General features: G+C 40.1%; 3 protein-coding genes and 1 non-coding gene across 4 annotated transcripts; 3 read left to right on the forward strand and 1 right to left on the reverse strand.

Moving 5' to 3' along the window:
* Nucleotides 1–398: 398 nt before the first annotated feature.
* On the forward strand, nucleotides 399–2,739 carry LOC108854983 (phosphatidylinositol/phosphatidylcholine transfer protein SFH2-like). Its single transcript, XM_057009892.1, has 9 exons — nucleotides 399–749; nucleotides 798–1,097; nucleotides 1,210–1,287; nucleotides 1,401–1,502; nucleotides 1,599–1,648; nucleotides 1,744–1,843; nucleotides 1,949–2,434; nucleotides 2,523–2,609; nucleotides 2,689–2,739. The coding sequence occupies exons 1-9, from the start codon at nucleotides 399–401 to the stop codon at nucleotides 2,737–2,739; spliced, it is 1,605 nt and encodes a 534-aa protein (XP_056865872.1).
* A 175-nt stretch (nucleotides 2,740–2,914) lies between these two features.
* On the reverse strand, nucleotides 2,915–6,481 carry LOC108854982 (uncharacterized). Its single transcript, XM_018628663.2, has 14 exons — nucleotides 6,010–6,481; nucleotides 5,819–5,881; nucleotides 5,593–5,663; nucleotides 5,329–5,478; nucleotides 5,177–5,244; nucleotides 4,895–5,092; nucleotides 4,735–4,807; nucleotides 4,326–4,643; nucleotides 4,134–4,228; nucleotides 3,996–4,042; nucleotides 3,729–3,924; nucleotides 3,470–3,614; nucleotides 3,227–3,342; nucleotides 2,915–3,134 (listed from the first exon to the last, which is right to left on the reverse strand). Exons 3-14 carry the CDS (start codon nucleotides 5,642–5,644, stop codon nucleotides 2,982–2,984), a joined length of 1,611 nt encoding a protein of 536 aa, XP_018484165.1. The 5' UTR covers nucleotides 5,645–5,663; nucleotides 5,819–5,881; nucleotides 6,010–6,481; the 3' UTR covers nucleotides 2,915–2,981.
* A 595-nt stretch (nucleotides 6,482–7,076) lies between these two features.
* On the forward strand, nucleotides 7,077–9,553 carry LOC108855865 (uncharacterized). The gene is made up of 5 exons (XR_008945083.1): nucleotides 7,077–7,234; nucleotides 7,536–7,851; nucleotides 8,061–8,107; nucleotides 8,194–9,096; nucleotides 9,211–9,553. It is a non-coding gene; the product is annotated as an uncharacterized LOC108855865 (transcript).
* Nucleotides 9,211–13,207, forward strand: LOC108855864 (probable receptor-like protein kinase At4g39110). The gene is made up of 2 exons (XM_018629781.2): nucleotides 9,211–9,259; nucleotides 9,852–13,207. Exon 2 carries the CDS (start codon nucleotides 10,151–10,153, stop codon nucleotides 12,935–12,937), a length of 2,787 nt encoding a protein of 928 aa, XP_018485283.1. The 5' UTR covers nucleotides 9,211–9,259; nucleotides 9,852–10,150; the 3' UTR covers nucleotides 12,938–13,207.
* Nucleotides 13,208–13,338: the final 131 nt, after the last annotated feature.

Genomic DNA, 13,338 nt, shown 5'->3' on the forward strand with positions numbered 1-13,338 from the left:
TAATCAACAGGTAAAAAAATATCTAGAAGAAGTTAAATGTGCTCTTCTTTCTCACCCAAACACTTTGAATCTCACGCTAACCACATCTTGCGACAGTTCGTACGTTTTATATTTTGGGTTTGTAGTCTTCAATCTCACGTTAATGATGTTTTGGTTTATATTAATTATCATAAGCTTAGGAAGATTGTTTATATCGTAATATATATGTTTGGAGATGAATGTAACATGTTCCATGACAACGTTTACAAGATGAATGTAACATGTTCACCGATTCAACAGGAATTTAATCATGGCGGATACAATAGTTGCCCATATTGATCAACATAATAACTTAGGTAAGCTGAGGAACTTGTCAATATGTTTTAAAAACGCAGACATGTTTTTTTCTTACAAGCAAGATGAATGCTGCAGATGTTGGGATCTCGGAAGATGACAAGAGGTCAACAAAGCTTCGCACCCTCAAGGAGAAGGCAATAAATGCGACGAACAAGTTTAAGCAGTCCATAACGAAGAAACGTCGTGTGAGGGGCGTCCCAATCGTTGACGAAATCGATACTGAAGAGTTGCAACAGGTTGATGCTTTCCGTCAAGCTCTTATATTAGAGGAGCTTCTCCCCTCGAAACACGATGATTATCATATGATGCTTAGGTTCTTGAGGGCAAGAAAGTTTGATATCGAAAAGGCCAAGCAAATGTGGGCTGATATGCTTAGCTGGAGGAAAGACTATGGTGCAGACACTATCATAGAGGTGACATTTACTGGCTCGCTTTTTCATTTGTTTTCTCTTTCTTTCTAGCTAAAGTGTCTCCTCTCTTTCTTCTTTTGCAAGGACTTTGATTTCGAAGAAATAGATGAAGTGGCTAAGTACTATCCACAAGGATATCACGGTGTTGATAAAGAAGGAAGACCTATCTATATTGAGAGGCTAGGCCTAGTGGATCCCACAAAGCTGATGAAAGTGACCACAATCGATAGGTACCTGAAGTACCACGTGAAAGAGTTTGAGAAGACTTTCAACGTCAAGTTCCCGGCTTGTTCTATTGCAGCGAAGAGACATATTGATCAGAGTACAACGATCTTGGATGTTCAAGGCGTGGTATATGTGCTCTTTATATAATAAGCCATAGAAAATTAATAAATTTCCCTCACTCATAGATGATGTTCTGTAACGTGTGAATACTGTTTGTGATGTTTTTTTTCTTTTGCAGGGGGCAACTAGCTTCAAGAAAGCTGCAAAAGATCTTCTTCAGAGTATTCAGAAAATCAACAACGATTACTACCCTGAGGTTTAATTTGGTTTTCTGTTCTTTTTTCTTCTTTATTTGAGATTATATTTTAGTTAATAATGGGTTTAGAGTAGACAGAAACTTGACCACCTATGTGTTTCATAATATTGTAGACACTGAACCAATTGTACATCATGAATGCTGGTGTTGGGTTCAAGACTATGTGGAAGGCTGTTAAACCTTTCCTTCCTCCAAAGACTATAGCCAAGATTCACGTAAACCTTCAAAAAATTCCAGACTGTAACTTTTGTCTCGTTTAGCTAGTAAATAAAAAATAAATTCACACTTTTTCTGTGTCATTTTTATGGCAGCTTCTTAGCAGCAAAGAGAAAAGCAAACTGCTAGAAATCATTGACGCCAAGTGAGTAACTCTTTTATATACATATGTGACGTTAATGAAAGTACTGTTGCATTAATTACTAAGGGCTCATCTTCTCATTTGTAATGTTTGTTTAGTGAACTGCCTGAGTTCTTGGGTGGTAAGTGCACCTGCGCAGACAAAGGCGGATGCATGCGTTCAGACAAAGGTCCATGGAACGACCCCGATATCTTCAATGTATAGTTCTTGAGAATCTATCAACTTTCTAATTTTATTATTTAAATATATCAGGAAAACTTCTGATACAAGTAAACTATGTTTATATTAATTATACACATACAGTTGGTTGTTCAGAACGGGGAAGGTAGGACCTCGAGGAAGAACGAAACAGAGAAATTAGGCGAACAAGAAGAGATCTGCAGAGTTGAGGAGAAGGAGGAGTTCATCGACAAGAAGGTGGATACTAATACACAGCTTTACAAGGCCAACAACAACAACAACGTTCCAGTTTCAGATGTGAGTAGGTTGTTGAAGAGGAAATGGTACGTATACGGAGTGGTGATGGCGTTGTTGATGTGGATAGTGGGAGTCATGATGAGGCTAAACAAGAAGAAGATGCCAAGTAGACTCACCGAGGAGGCGAATGTGTACCCAGACGGAGTGACGGTTATGCCGACGCAGGAGTATATGGCGATGGCCAAGAAGATGACAGATCTTGAGGAGAAATACGGCTCCGTGGATGCTCAGGCTCGGGAGAAGGAGAAGGTTCTCTACGTTGCACTTGGTCGTGTTGACCAGCTCGAGCTTGAGCTGTTCGAAACCAAAAAGGTGAAGGAGAAGCTAAGCTCTCTCTTGTCTCTCTCTCTCACTGTTTTCTTATTCTGTCTTTTTTTTTGTGTGATTGCTACTATATTAGGCGCTGGACGAGACAATGACGAGGCAACATGAGATGATGGCATTCATCGATAAGAAAGAAAAGAAGAAGAAGAAGAAGAAGAGGAAGGTAAAAAGATGAACACATATATTGAAACTAAACACCTTAAAGATTTGTTTTTTTCATTGCTTATTCTTTGCATTGACAGTTCTTACCGAAAGGCTGCTTCGGTGGAGTATCTTCAGCCTCCAGCTTGTAAACAGAAGCCCTTTAGGACTCTCTTCCTCTCTTATTTATTGTTATATAGATTGTCTCATTTCTTCCTCTTATTGTTTAGTTGCTTTGTTGATAGACAACTTATAAATGAGCACAATTTGTCATGATCATCAGCATAAAAGAGAGAACTCTACTCTCTTTTGAAAAAAAAACAAAAGAATCCCATCTCAATAAAAATAGATTTACTAATTTAGTCTTCAACAAAATACAAAAGGACTAATTTGTTTACATTTCACTTTTATAAGAATTCCAAAACTCATCATCATCATCATCCTCTCCCTCACATTCATCTCCTCCGTTATTCTCAATATACTCAAGGTCCGGTTCCTTAACGCCAGCTACTCCATCACCCGTCTCCTCAGACTTCGCTGGCTCCTCCTACACCAACATCAATTTAGTTTCTTCTGAATGAAAAAAGTTTAACAGACTTTGGCGCCAATTTGAAGAAGAAATATAATCAGAATGTTTACATTCTCAGGAACATCAGTAGTTTCCTCTTCCTCTTCTCCATCTTCTTCTTCTCCTTCCCTTTCAGCTGCAGCTTCTTGCTGAAGCTTCTTAATCACAGTATGGAAATGAGTAATATCTACAAGAAGAAAGCACACACAAACGTTCTCATTTCTTCTGTCTCAACCAAGAAACTCAATATATATATATATATATATATATATATATATATATAGAGAGAGAGAGAGAGAGAAAGGATCTATCACGTTTGGAGCGAGTTGTTAATGCATCATTAAGCTTCAATGGATTCCTGCGTTCTTCCAATTTGAACTTGAGTTTGATCTGTTGACGCGTTCTATCAGGAAACAGCTGTTGTACCATCGATAGATTTCCCCCAAACTCTTGAATTCCCTTTTAACCAAACAAAACAACCAAAAACAAGAAAGATCGATTGTGAACAAACAACATCTCCAGTAAAAAACACACAGACACATTTAAATAGCCAGTGAGATCAAAGTTTATTACCTCATAGAAAAGTTCTGTATCTTGCTTTGACCATTTAGCTCTGGGAGTCTTGTTCATGTACGTTTGATAGTTAACCGGTGAGTCCGGTTTCACTACGTTATTTTCTTGATTTTCAGTCTCCACCATCATACCAAATTCATCTTCTGCGTCAAAACCTTGTGAATAATAATGGTTATCCTCCAGTGCGTTCGTATTACTGCACATAACATACACTCCATCAGATGAAGAATACAAACTAAAACACTCTTGGTTTTTATCATCTCGTACCTTTCTTGGGTTGACGGCACAACAGGAGCTCCCTTTGCTTCCTTTTTCTGTAAATTAACAAGAATGGAAAGTTGAGGATCCAAGCAACACAGAGCTTAAATGAAAGTATGTGTATATAAATAAAGAGAGGATTCTTACCTCCATCCATTCTCTATATTCAACAAGGCGAAGCATATCTCTAATGGGCAAATATTTGATTTCATCATCCGGGGTTTCAAGCAATTCTTTCTCCACTACTCCACCAAGAAAAAGAAAAAAGAGTGAAAACAGTTGGTCAGATGGTAGATTATAATTTCAGTTGTAGCGAAGAACTTTGTTTAGAAAGTTTACATGTTCTGTTTCTCTGCCGACGACCTGAATGCTTGAACTTCTTCTTCTTCTCGAGAGACTTATTTGGTTCTTCTTCACTAGTGGTTTTCTGCTTTCGACCTCTCTTCGATTTTCCCTTTTTGCTTTCTCTTCCTGTCAGTGTTTCTTCTTCCACTACTGTATTCCCCAAACTATTAAATTCATTTCTTGATTCCACATTGACCGTTAACGCATACTGATTAGCATCCGTTGTGTAATCAACAGAGCAATGAGACTCAGGTTCTTCAATCACAGCGTCTGGCAATCTAGGCTTTGGTTGGAACTTTCCAGTATGTTGCTCTACACAAGTACAACATTATGACTCGGTTACTAGATCTATTTAACAGAACCGAAGCATATGCATTTCAAAATTCAGTGCTTCGAAAATTACCATATGAAGTGGTGATGATGCCTTCCTCCTGTACAATATTAAGAGTCTCCATGTTCCAATGGCACTCGTCTTCCTGTAACAAAATTTAAAAAATCAGTTTTAAATTTAAGAGTAGAAGATGTGGGGGACATCACCATAAAAAAAGAGTATTCACACATACCCCTGTTTGCATCCTTTGAGTTTGAGGATGAATAGTATCATCCGTTTCCTGAGTAACAAAATGTCCAGAGTCTTGTCTCCTAGGATCATCATCATGAGGATATGCAGGTGCTGCCTCTGTGGCATTATCACACTTCTTTCCCTCAGAATTAACGTTAGAACAAGCACGAAGAACAGAAAGCCCTTCTGAGAACACATTCTAAAAGAAAGAAGAAAAACGTTTTTATATAATGAAAAGATAAAAAAAGCAATTCGGAAGGTAGAAAGAATAACACGAGGTTACCTCTTTAGAGATTGTTTCAATGGTGGATTGGTTAATGGGTTCACTATCAGGCACAATAGTTGAAACATCTGCAAAACACAGAATCCCAAATCTTAAAGATATTTTGAATAAGATATAAAAGACAAGGTGGTTGAGAGGGGAAGAAACAAAACCATCTAGAGAAACGGGATCTTGGGTTTGCGTAGAGAGTGTTTCCTTGGGAAGATGAAGGGTAGAGAGTGTGGTTTGGGAGGTTGAAAGAGAGAGTAGCTTCTTCTTGGGCTGTGGTCTACCTTTCGGTTTAAACTTTGCACCGGCCCTTGCTATTAAAAAAAAAATCATAAATTCATATGTTTTCAGCCAAATGATTTAAATCCACTAAAAAAAGGGAGTCATGAAACTATCAAAGTGGATGAAGGAAACAAAAAAGAAAATACCAGCTGGTGCAGCAGCAGCAGCAGGTTGATCATCCAAGTCTAAATAATCCATTTGACTTTGATTTGTCCCTCTTCACCACCAAAAAGAAAGAAAGAAAGATAAAGCCAAAAAAACAAGATCAATGACACAAGGCGAAAGTGTTGTTATCTCAATCATTAGACATTCATAGCATCAACAACGAATAAATAATGAAAAAGAGAACAAAGCTTCTCCATCGATACTAACCAAATGGATTCAACAGCAACGAGACAGAGCAAATGGAAAAAAAAAGGCAACTTTACAGCGGACCTGCAAGAAAAAACAAAAAACAAAATGAGTTATTCGATCTAAAGGTGTCCCCAGAAACAAACACATTATTGTAACAAATATCGAGAACTGGTCAAATAAGAAATAGTTTTTCAGTGGAACCTACGAACCTCTGTTATCGCAGGAAACCCCTTTTTGGATTGTGGGGGGGGGGATCTCTCTTTTAGAGAAATCGGATATACGTTAATGAAATTACAGGGTCGCCGGGAAGAAGGAAAGGCAGGGATTCTGAGTGAGTGTGGAGAAGATTAGGGTTTTAGGAGTGAAGAAGATGAACAAGTAGACAGAGAGAGAGAGACAGAAGAGAGAACCGCACCCACTTAGAAAACGTCATCGTTTCAAAACAGAACTCGCACCCACTTAAAAAGCCCGCGATTTTTTGACAAATAAAAAAGGCGGGTTTGAGCTCTTTCCTTATCGTCATTAATGGGCTGTCTTCTACAACGTAAGGCCCAATTCGATCCTTGGTTCACTTTAGATGGATCAAACCTCCTCTTCCTCGCTTTTGTGCTCCACGAACAACCCTCTCTCTATGTATTCCTCTGTTTCTTCATGTATACCTCTCCTTCCAGCCTTGATCTGTAATCAAACCATACTCTAGAAAAAATATAACTTGCGCCACGGAGAAGCCGCCGTGAAACTGATTCCTCCAAACCGGCGACTTAAGAAAATCATGAATGTATTTTATTTATTGTAGCTATTTGGTTTTGTCATTTTCTTATGAAATCAGCGAAGTGATGGTTTCGTCTTAATATTCCCTTTCTTCATTTCATTGCATCTTTTACTTCCGTGTTGACTTCTTCACAGAACTCCTAGGTCGCGTGTCCTGTAAGATACCGAGACAGGGACATTGGTTTCCTTCGTGTTTCTTTTTTTTTTTTATAAAATTGCCCCTCAAGTTTTATTAAAGTTCGGGATGTTTGGTTTCTAAACGGCCCCATCTAACGACGTCACTACTCCCGTAACCGAACCGATTTAACTTGGCAAAAAAATGGTGTAATTTTCATAGTGTGCAAATTTGATAAATAGTGGAAAACGAGAATTAGTGCATCTCAGTTCAGTTTGGTTTGGTTTGGTTTGGTTATGGGTCATATAAACCGGAATATTAACGGCGTGAAATAAAGCGGCGTCGGAAAAAGACTTCCTTTATATTCGCCTCTTTCCCTCTCTTACCTTTCCCATCAGTCTCTCTCTCTCTCTCTCTCTCTCTCTCTCTCTCTCTCTCTCTCCCTCTAGAAAGAGAGAATGAACAAAGCAAAGCCCTCGGATCATCGCAGTGCTCATCTATTTTTCTCCGGCGACGTTTTGAAACTTCTGTGAGCAGCTTAATTTCCGGTATTGATTTTTAGGGATTTCGTTTATATATTTGGGTCATATGAGAGCACGGCTTGCAGATTTTTGTAGGCGTAATCTCGGATCTGTTTATCCATATATGTCATGGACGGTTGATATGATTTTTCTTATTTTAATTTGATCCGAAGAGATCTTTGCTCAGCTTACTTACTTACTTACTGTGGAATTGTCTTGCTCTCTGTGATGTTTGATTGTTGAGTTTGCTCACCATATTGAATTCTAATGTCTTTTTTTTTTTTTTTTTTTTCTGAAGCTAAGAGCGGTATTGTCTTCTGCATAGTAGGTTGCTTCATCTATGGGGAATGCGTGTTGTGTTGCTGCTGCTCGTGACAAAATGGTCCTCGTCGTGCCTAATTCACCAGCTGCCGAGACTGAGAGGAGAAGTCATTCTCCTACTTGGAGTTTCCGCTGGGATAATAATAATAATAATAATAATAGAGGAGGAGGACGTGTTGCTGTTGAAGATTCCTCCCTTAGTTGGTTATCTGATGGGATTACTCATAACGATGCCTCTGACTTCAAATTTGAATCTCCTTTTCTATCATCTCATGGCTCCCCTAGCTTTCAGACACAGACACTGCACAAATCTTCCCCCTCAGGTTAATCAAGTCACCTCCTTCAGCATATTTTTCCTTTTCTAGAACTTTGTCAACTTAAAAGGAAAACACATGTATGGTGCTAATGTGCTATTCACTTGGGTCTTGAGATTTTTTTCTTCAAAACCTCAGTTTAAAATCTCTCTCAATTCATGATGAAAAGAAGTAAGACTAGTCTATGTTTATTGATATGTTCCTTATTGTTGTGACAGATCTATCTTTTTCAAGATATTCTTCCATGAACACAGTCATCGAGCAGGTAAAGCGAGTTTCACCAGTATCTGATTCTCTCTCATATCTTTTGAAACTTTTAACCTTTTTGATGCATTTATATCTCTCCCACAGAAAGAAAATGATTCACCTCCTCCACAATTGTCTCTTTCACTAGCTTCCCCAGCGCTACCACTTCCGTCCCAGAGCTACTTGCACCCTGCAAGTTCACCCACACTTCAGCTCACACATCGCCCTCGTCTATCAAAGCAAGTCTCAGATAGTCACAGATTCTATGCAATGAACTCACTAAGCAGTAGCTCACCAACTGAAGACAGGCTGGCAACTCCTTTGAGATACGATTCTTCTCAGAGTCGACCACCATCTGAAGGTTGGTCACGGCAAGCCTTTTCTGGAATGATGCCATCTTCTCGCTGCAACCAGCCTTTGTCTTTGATAATCACTGCTTCGGCCTTGAACCTGACAAGATTGACGACCATCATGGCAAACGAATGTCCAATCATCAGCAGCAAACCTGTGGTGCATGCTCTAGACCCCTGTCAGAGAAATCCTTGTGGAGCAGCCAAAAGATCTTTATGACAAATGAGCTCTCTGTGTCTGCAATTCTAGCTTGTGGGCATCTCTATCATGGTGAGTGTTTAGAGCAGATGACGCCAGAAGCCGATAAGTTCGACCCATCATGCCCAGTCTGTACATTGGGTGAGAAGAAAACTGCGAAGCTGTCAGAGAAAGCATTGAAAGTGGAGATGAATTTGAAAGCTAAAAGACTCAGAAACCGAATTTTGGACAGTGATTTTGAATGCTATGATTTTGCACCGTTAGATCACAGCCACATGGCAGCAGCAGCTGAGAGCCCTGAACTGGTATCGAGTTCGAGCGGCAAGAGCTATTCCGCAAAGCCTTTCTTGGCTCGACATTTCTCCTTTGGGTCCAGAGGTCACAGTAAATCCGCAAAAGAGAATCTTCCTGTAAAACAGAAAGGCTTCTTCTGGACCAAATCCAGCAAAATATGAACTTGTAAGCTGCTCTCTCTCTCTCTCTCTATATATATATATATATATATATATATATATCTATCTATAGCTCAGTGACTTACAAGTTAGAGATTGATTTATTTTTTTGTTATTTCAGATTTTGCGTTGCTCTGTGAACCATAGAACTCAACATACACACGGACACGGTACCATTCATTTAAGACAGGCTATTTGTAGTTGCACATTGTCCCCATTTGCTTCTTCTTTTTTATTGGTTACTAAATTTTCACATGTAAAGTTACAAATTTATTTAGAATACAAGTTTGGGTGTGAAAAACAACATTGGGATCACTAGTCTATAAATTATTCTGGTTGTGCATAGATCAGAGTTAGGACTCTGAAAGCAAGCGGTTGGGCATGCTTTGTATAAACATTGACTTGTTTCTACCTATTTGACCACCTCAGTCAAATTTCTTTATATAAACATTGACTTGTTTCTACCTATTTGACCACCTCAGTCAAACTTCTTTATATAAACATTGACTTCTTTCTTCTTTTTCATTGCTGCTGGTTATTATATTACATGGACTGAGTAACAGAGCTTACTCATGTGTCTACTGAAACTATTAGACAAACAAAGAAGCTTGATAACGAACAATAGCCTACGCATATATTCGTTCGGTATACTGCGAAATGTATCATGATCATGTACATGAATACATATAATGTTTCCTTCAAACACGTATCTCTGAATCCAGAACTAAACATCCCCGTCTACCTTTCTTTCATTTGTCACAGGCTTTAATGTAGTTGCAGACATTCATCAGCAAGCATTGGAGTCACTTGACTGGCAGTGAAAAGCTTGCGCTGGTACGTTGATGAGTCCATTTCATTATTTTCTTGCTTCAGGACGATCGTTAGGGACTAGTTCGTTCATACTTGATAATGAAACTGATAGTGACCTGGTTAGAGTTGTAATTCTTATAAACTTTTCCTGAAATAGGGAACCAGAGTTATTTTTATTTTTGGCCTTGTGTCTAAATTGTGTAGATAACAGAATTAGCAATTTGCTAAAAATAAACCATTGAACATCATCAATGATCATACCATCCACCAAAAAACAGGCCACACATATAACAACTCACCCTTTCTTTGATGATCTTTTTTTTCTGTCTGGCTCTTTTCTTCAACCACACGCTATCCCTCATTACTTCTTATATTTGTTCTTTCTCATCCCTCTCTCTTCTCTCTTTCCTTCCCACCCAGGAAGGATGGAGACAAGAAAGAAACCAATCTTTTATTTTTCTCCAAAGCCTTCCATGGCTCTCCTCATAGTTATTTTTCTCTTCCTCTCAGGTCCTGCAGCGTCTGCCGTTGGACCTGCTACCGGTTTTAAACCGGCAGATGATATCCTCATTGATTGTGGAAGCAAATCTTCGTCCAAAACCCCTGATGGGAAAGTTTTTAAGAGTGACCAAGATACGATCCAATACATAGAAGCCAAGGATGATATTCAGGTCTCTGCTCCACCATCAGACAATGTCGCTTCTCCCATCTACCTAACTGCAAGGATCTTCCGTGAGGAAGCCATCTACAAGTTCCATCTAACTCGACCTGGTTGGCATTGGGTTCGTCTCCATTTCTTGGCCTTCCCTAATGACAAGTTTGATCTCCAGCAAGCAACTTTCTCCGTTCTAACGGAGAAGTATGTGTTGCTTCACAACTTCAAGATTACGAACAACAACAATGATAGTCAAGCTGTTCTCCAGAAGGAGTATCTCGTCAACATTACGGATGCACAGTTCTCCCTCAGGTTCAGACCTATGAAAACATCTGCAGCGTTCATCAACGCTATCGAAGTTGTCTCAGCCCCTGACGAACTGATCTCTGATATTGGCACAGCCCTTTTCCCGGTCAACGGTTTCTCTGGTCTGTCCGACTACGCTTACCAGTCTGTTTACAGAGTCAACGTTGGTGGCCCTTTGATCATGCCTCAGAATGACACATTAGGAAGAACATGGATACCAGATAAGGAGTTCTTGAAAGATGAGAACCTGGCCAAGGACGTCAAGACGACCCCTTCAGCAATCAAGTACCCTCCTGGAGTTACGCCTTTGATTGCTCCACAGACGGTTTACGCAACAGCTGCGGAAATGGCTGACTCTCACACCATAGCTCCTAACTTCAACGTCAGCTGGAACTTCCCTTCGAACCCGTCCTTTAACTACCTCATTAGGCTTCATTTCTGTGATATCGTTAGCAAGTCTCTTAATGACTTGTACTTCAATGTCTACATCAACGGGAAAACCGCCATCTCTGGGCTGGATTTGTCCACTGTGGCAGGCGATCTCGCAGCTCCTTACTACAAAGACATTGTTGTGAACGCGACACTTATGAGTCCTGAGCTGCTAGTCCAGATTAGTCCCATGGGAGAAGATACAGGCACTCCAAACGCAATCTTGAACGGAGTTGAGGTTTTAAAGATGAGCAACTCGGTGAACAGCCTTGACGGAGAGTTTGGAGTTGATGGTAGAACCACTGGCATGGGGAAACACGGTATGGTTGCGACGGCGGGGTTTGTGATGATGTTTGGAGCATTCGTTGGACTCGGAGCCATGGTTTACAAGTGGAAGAAGAGGCCACAAGATTGGCAGAAGAGGAACAGTTTCTCCTCTTGGTTGCTTCCCATACACGCTGGTGACAGCACTTTCATGTCAAGCAAAGGCGGTTCTCAAAAATCCAACTTGTACAACTCAACTATGGGTCTCGGCCGCTCTTTCTCCCTTTCGGAGCTTCAAGAAGCCACAAAGAACTTCGAAGCGTCTCAGATTATCGGTGTTGGAGGATTCGGTAATGTCTATATTGCAACTCTCGACGATGGAACCAAAGTTGCTGTCAAGAGAGGTAACCCGCAGTCTGAACAAGGAATCACTGAGTTTGAGACAGAGATTCAGATGCTTTCTAAGCTCAGACACAGACATTTGGTCTCCTTGATTGGTTACTGTGATGAGAACTCAGAGATGATCCTAGTCTATGAGTTCATGTCCAACGGTCCATTCAGAGATCATTTATACGGAAAGAACCTTGCTCCCTTAACCTGGAAACAGAGACTTGAGATCTGTATCGGTTCAGCACGTGGGCTTCACTATCTGCACACGGGAACAGCGCAGGGGATTATCCACCGTGACGTCAAGTCAACCAACATTCTTCTCGATGATGCTTTAGTCGCCAAAGTGGCTGACTTTGGTCTTTCCAAAGATGTAGAATTTGGACAGAACCACGTCAGCACGGCCGTGAAAGGAAGTTTCGGGTACCTTGACCCTGAATACTTTAGAAGACAGCAACTCACGGATAAGTCTGATGTTTATTCATTTGGGGTCGTTCTTCTAGAAGCTCTCTGCGCAAGACCAGCCATCAATCCTTCGCTACCAAGAGAACAGGTTAACTTGGCTGAGTGGGCTATGCAATGGAAACGAAAAGGGATGCTCGAGAAGATCATTGATCCTCATTTGGCTGGAACGATAAACCCTGAATCCATGAAGAAGTTTGCGGAAGCTGCAGAGAAGTGTTTGGAAGATTACGGTGTTGATAGGCCATCAATGGGAGATGTTTTGTGGAACTTGGAATATGCACTTCAGCTTCAAGAGGCATTCACTCAGGGCAAAGCAGAGGAGGCTGAGAACGGTGAGCCAGTAATACCTGGATCGGTGGTTCCTCCAGCAGATACAACTCCAATCACTCCTGCAGTCACTACCAACGCGGCGGCTAGTGTTCCAGTTGCTGCTAATGTGGAAGAGAACAATGGAACAGCAGAGGCTCAGGCCGTGGAAGAACACTCTGGTACAACCATGTTTACTCAGTTTGCTAGCCTTAACGGAAGATAAAAATAAAAACAAATGACAGGTAACTAATTTTAAAAAACTGAACAAAAAGAATGCTCTAAAACGAATTTGTTACCATAAACTGTAATTGAAATAGAAAAAAATGACATATGTTTGTTTCTTATTATGTTTTTTGTGATATTTATATATTTGATGTATTATGTCAAATCTATGTATTTTTGTATGAATTGTGGGTGGATATGTAAGTGTATGTATACTACTAAATGCTGTGATGCATTTATCTACTTATCCTCCTCTTGTTGTAGTTGTTAATTCTTAGGTTGCAAATACAACTTCACATTGAAACTCGAGTGTTTTTGTGTGTGATGAATCTTCCTCCTACATTCATTTTACCTCAACATCATCACAAGTCAATATCACACATTTTAATCTTTTAGTCCAAG

The sequence above is a fragment of the Raphanus sativus genome, chromosome 4 (assembly GCF_000801105.2).
Source record: "Raphanus sativus cultivar WK10039 chromosome 4, ASM80110v3, whole genome shotgun sequence".
Taxonomy (NCBI): Eukaryota; Viridiplantae; Streptophyta; class Magnoliopsida; order Brassicales; family Brassicaceae; genus Raphanus; species Raphanus sativus.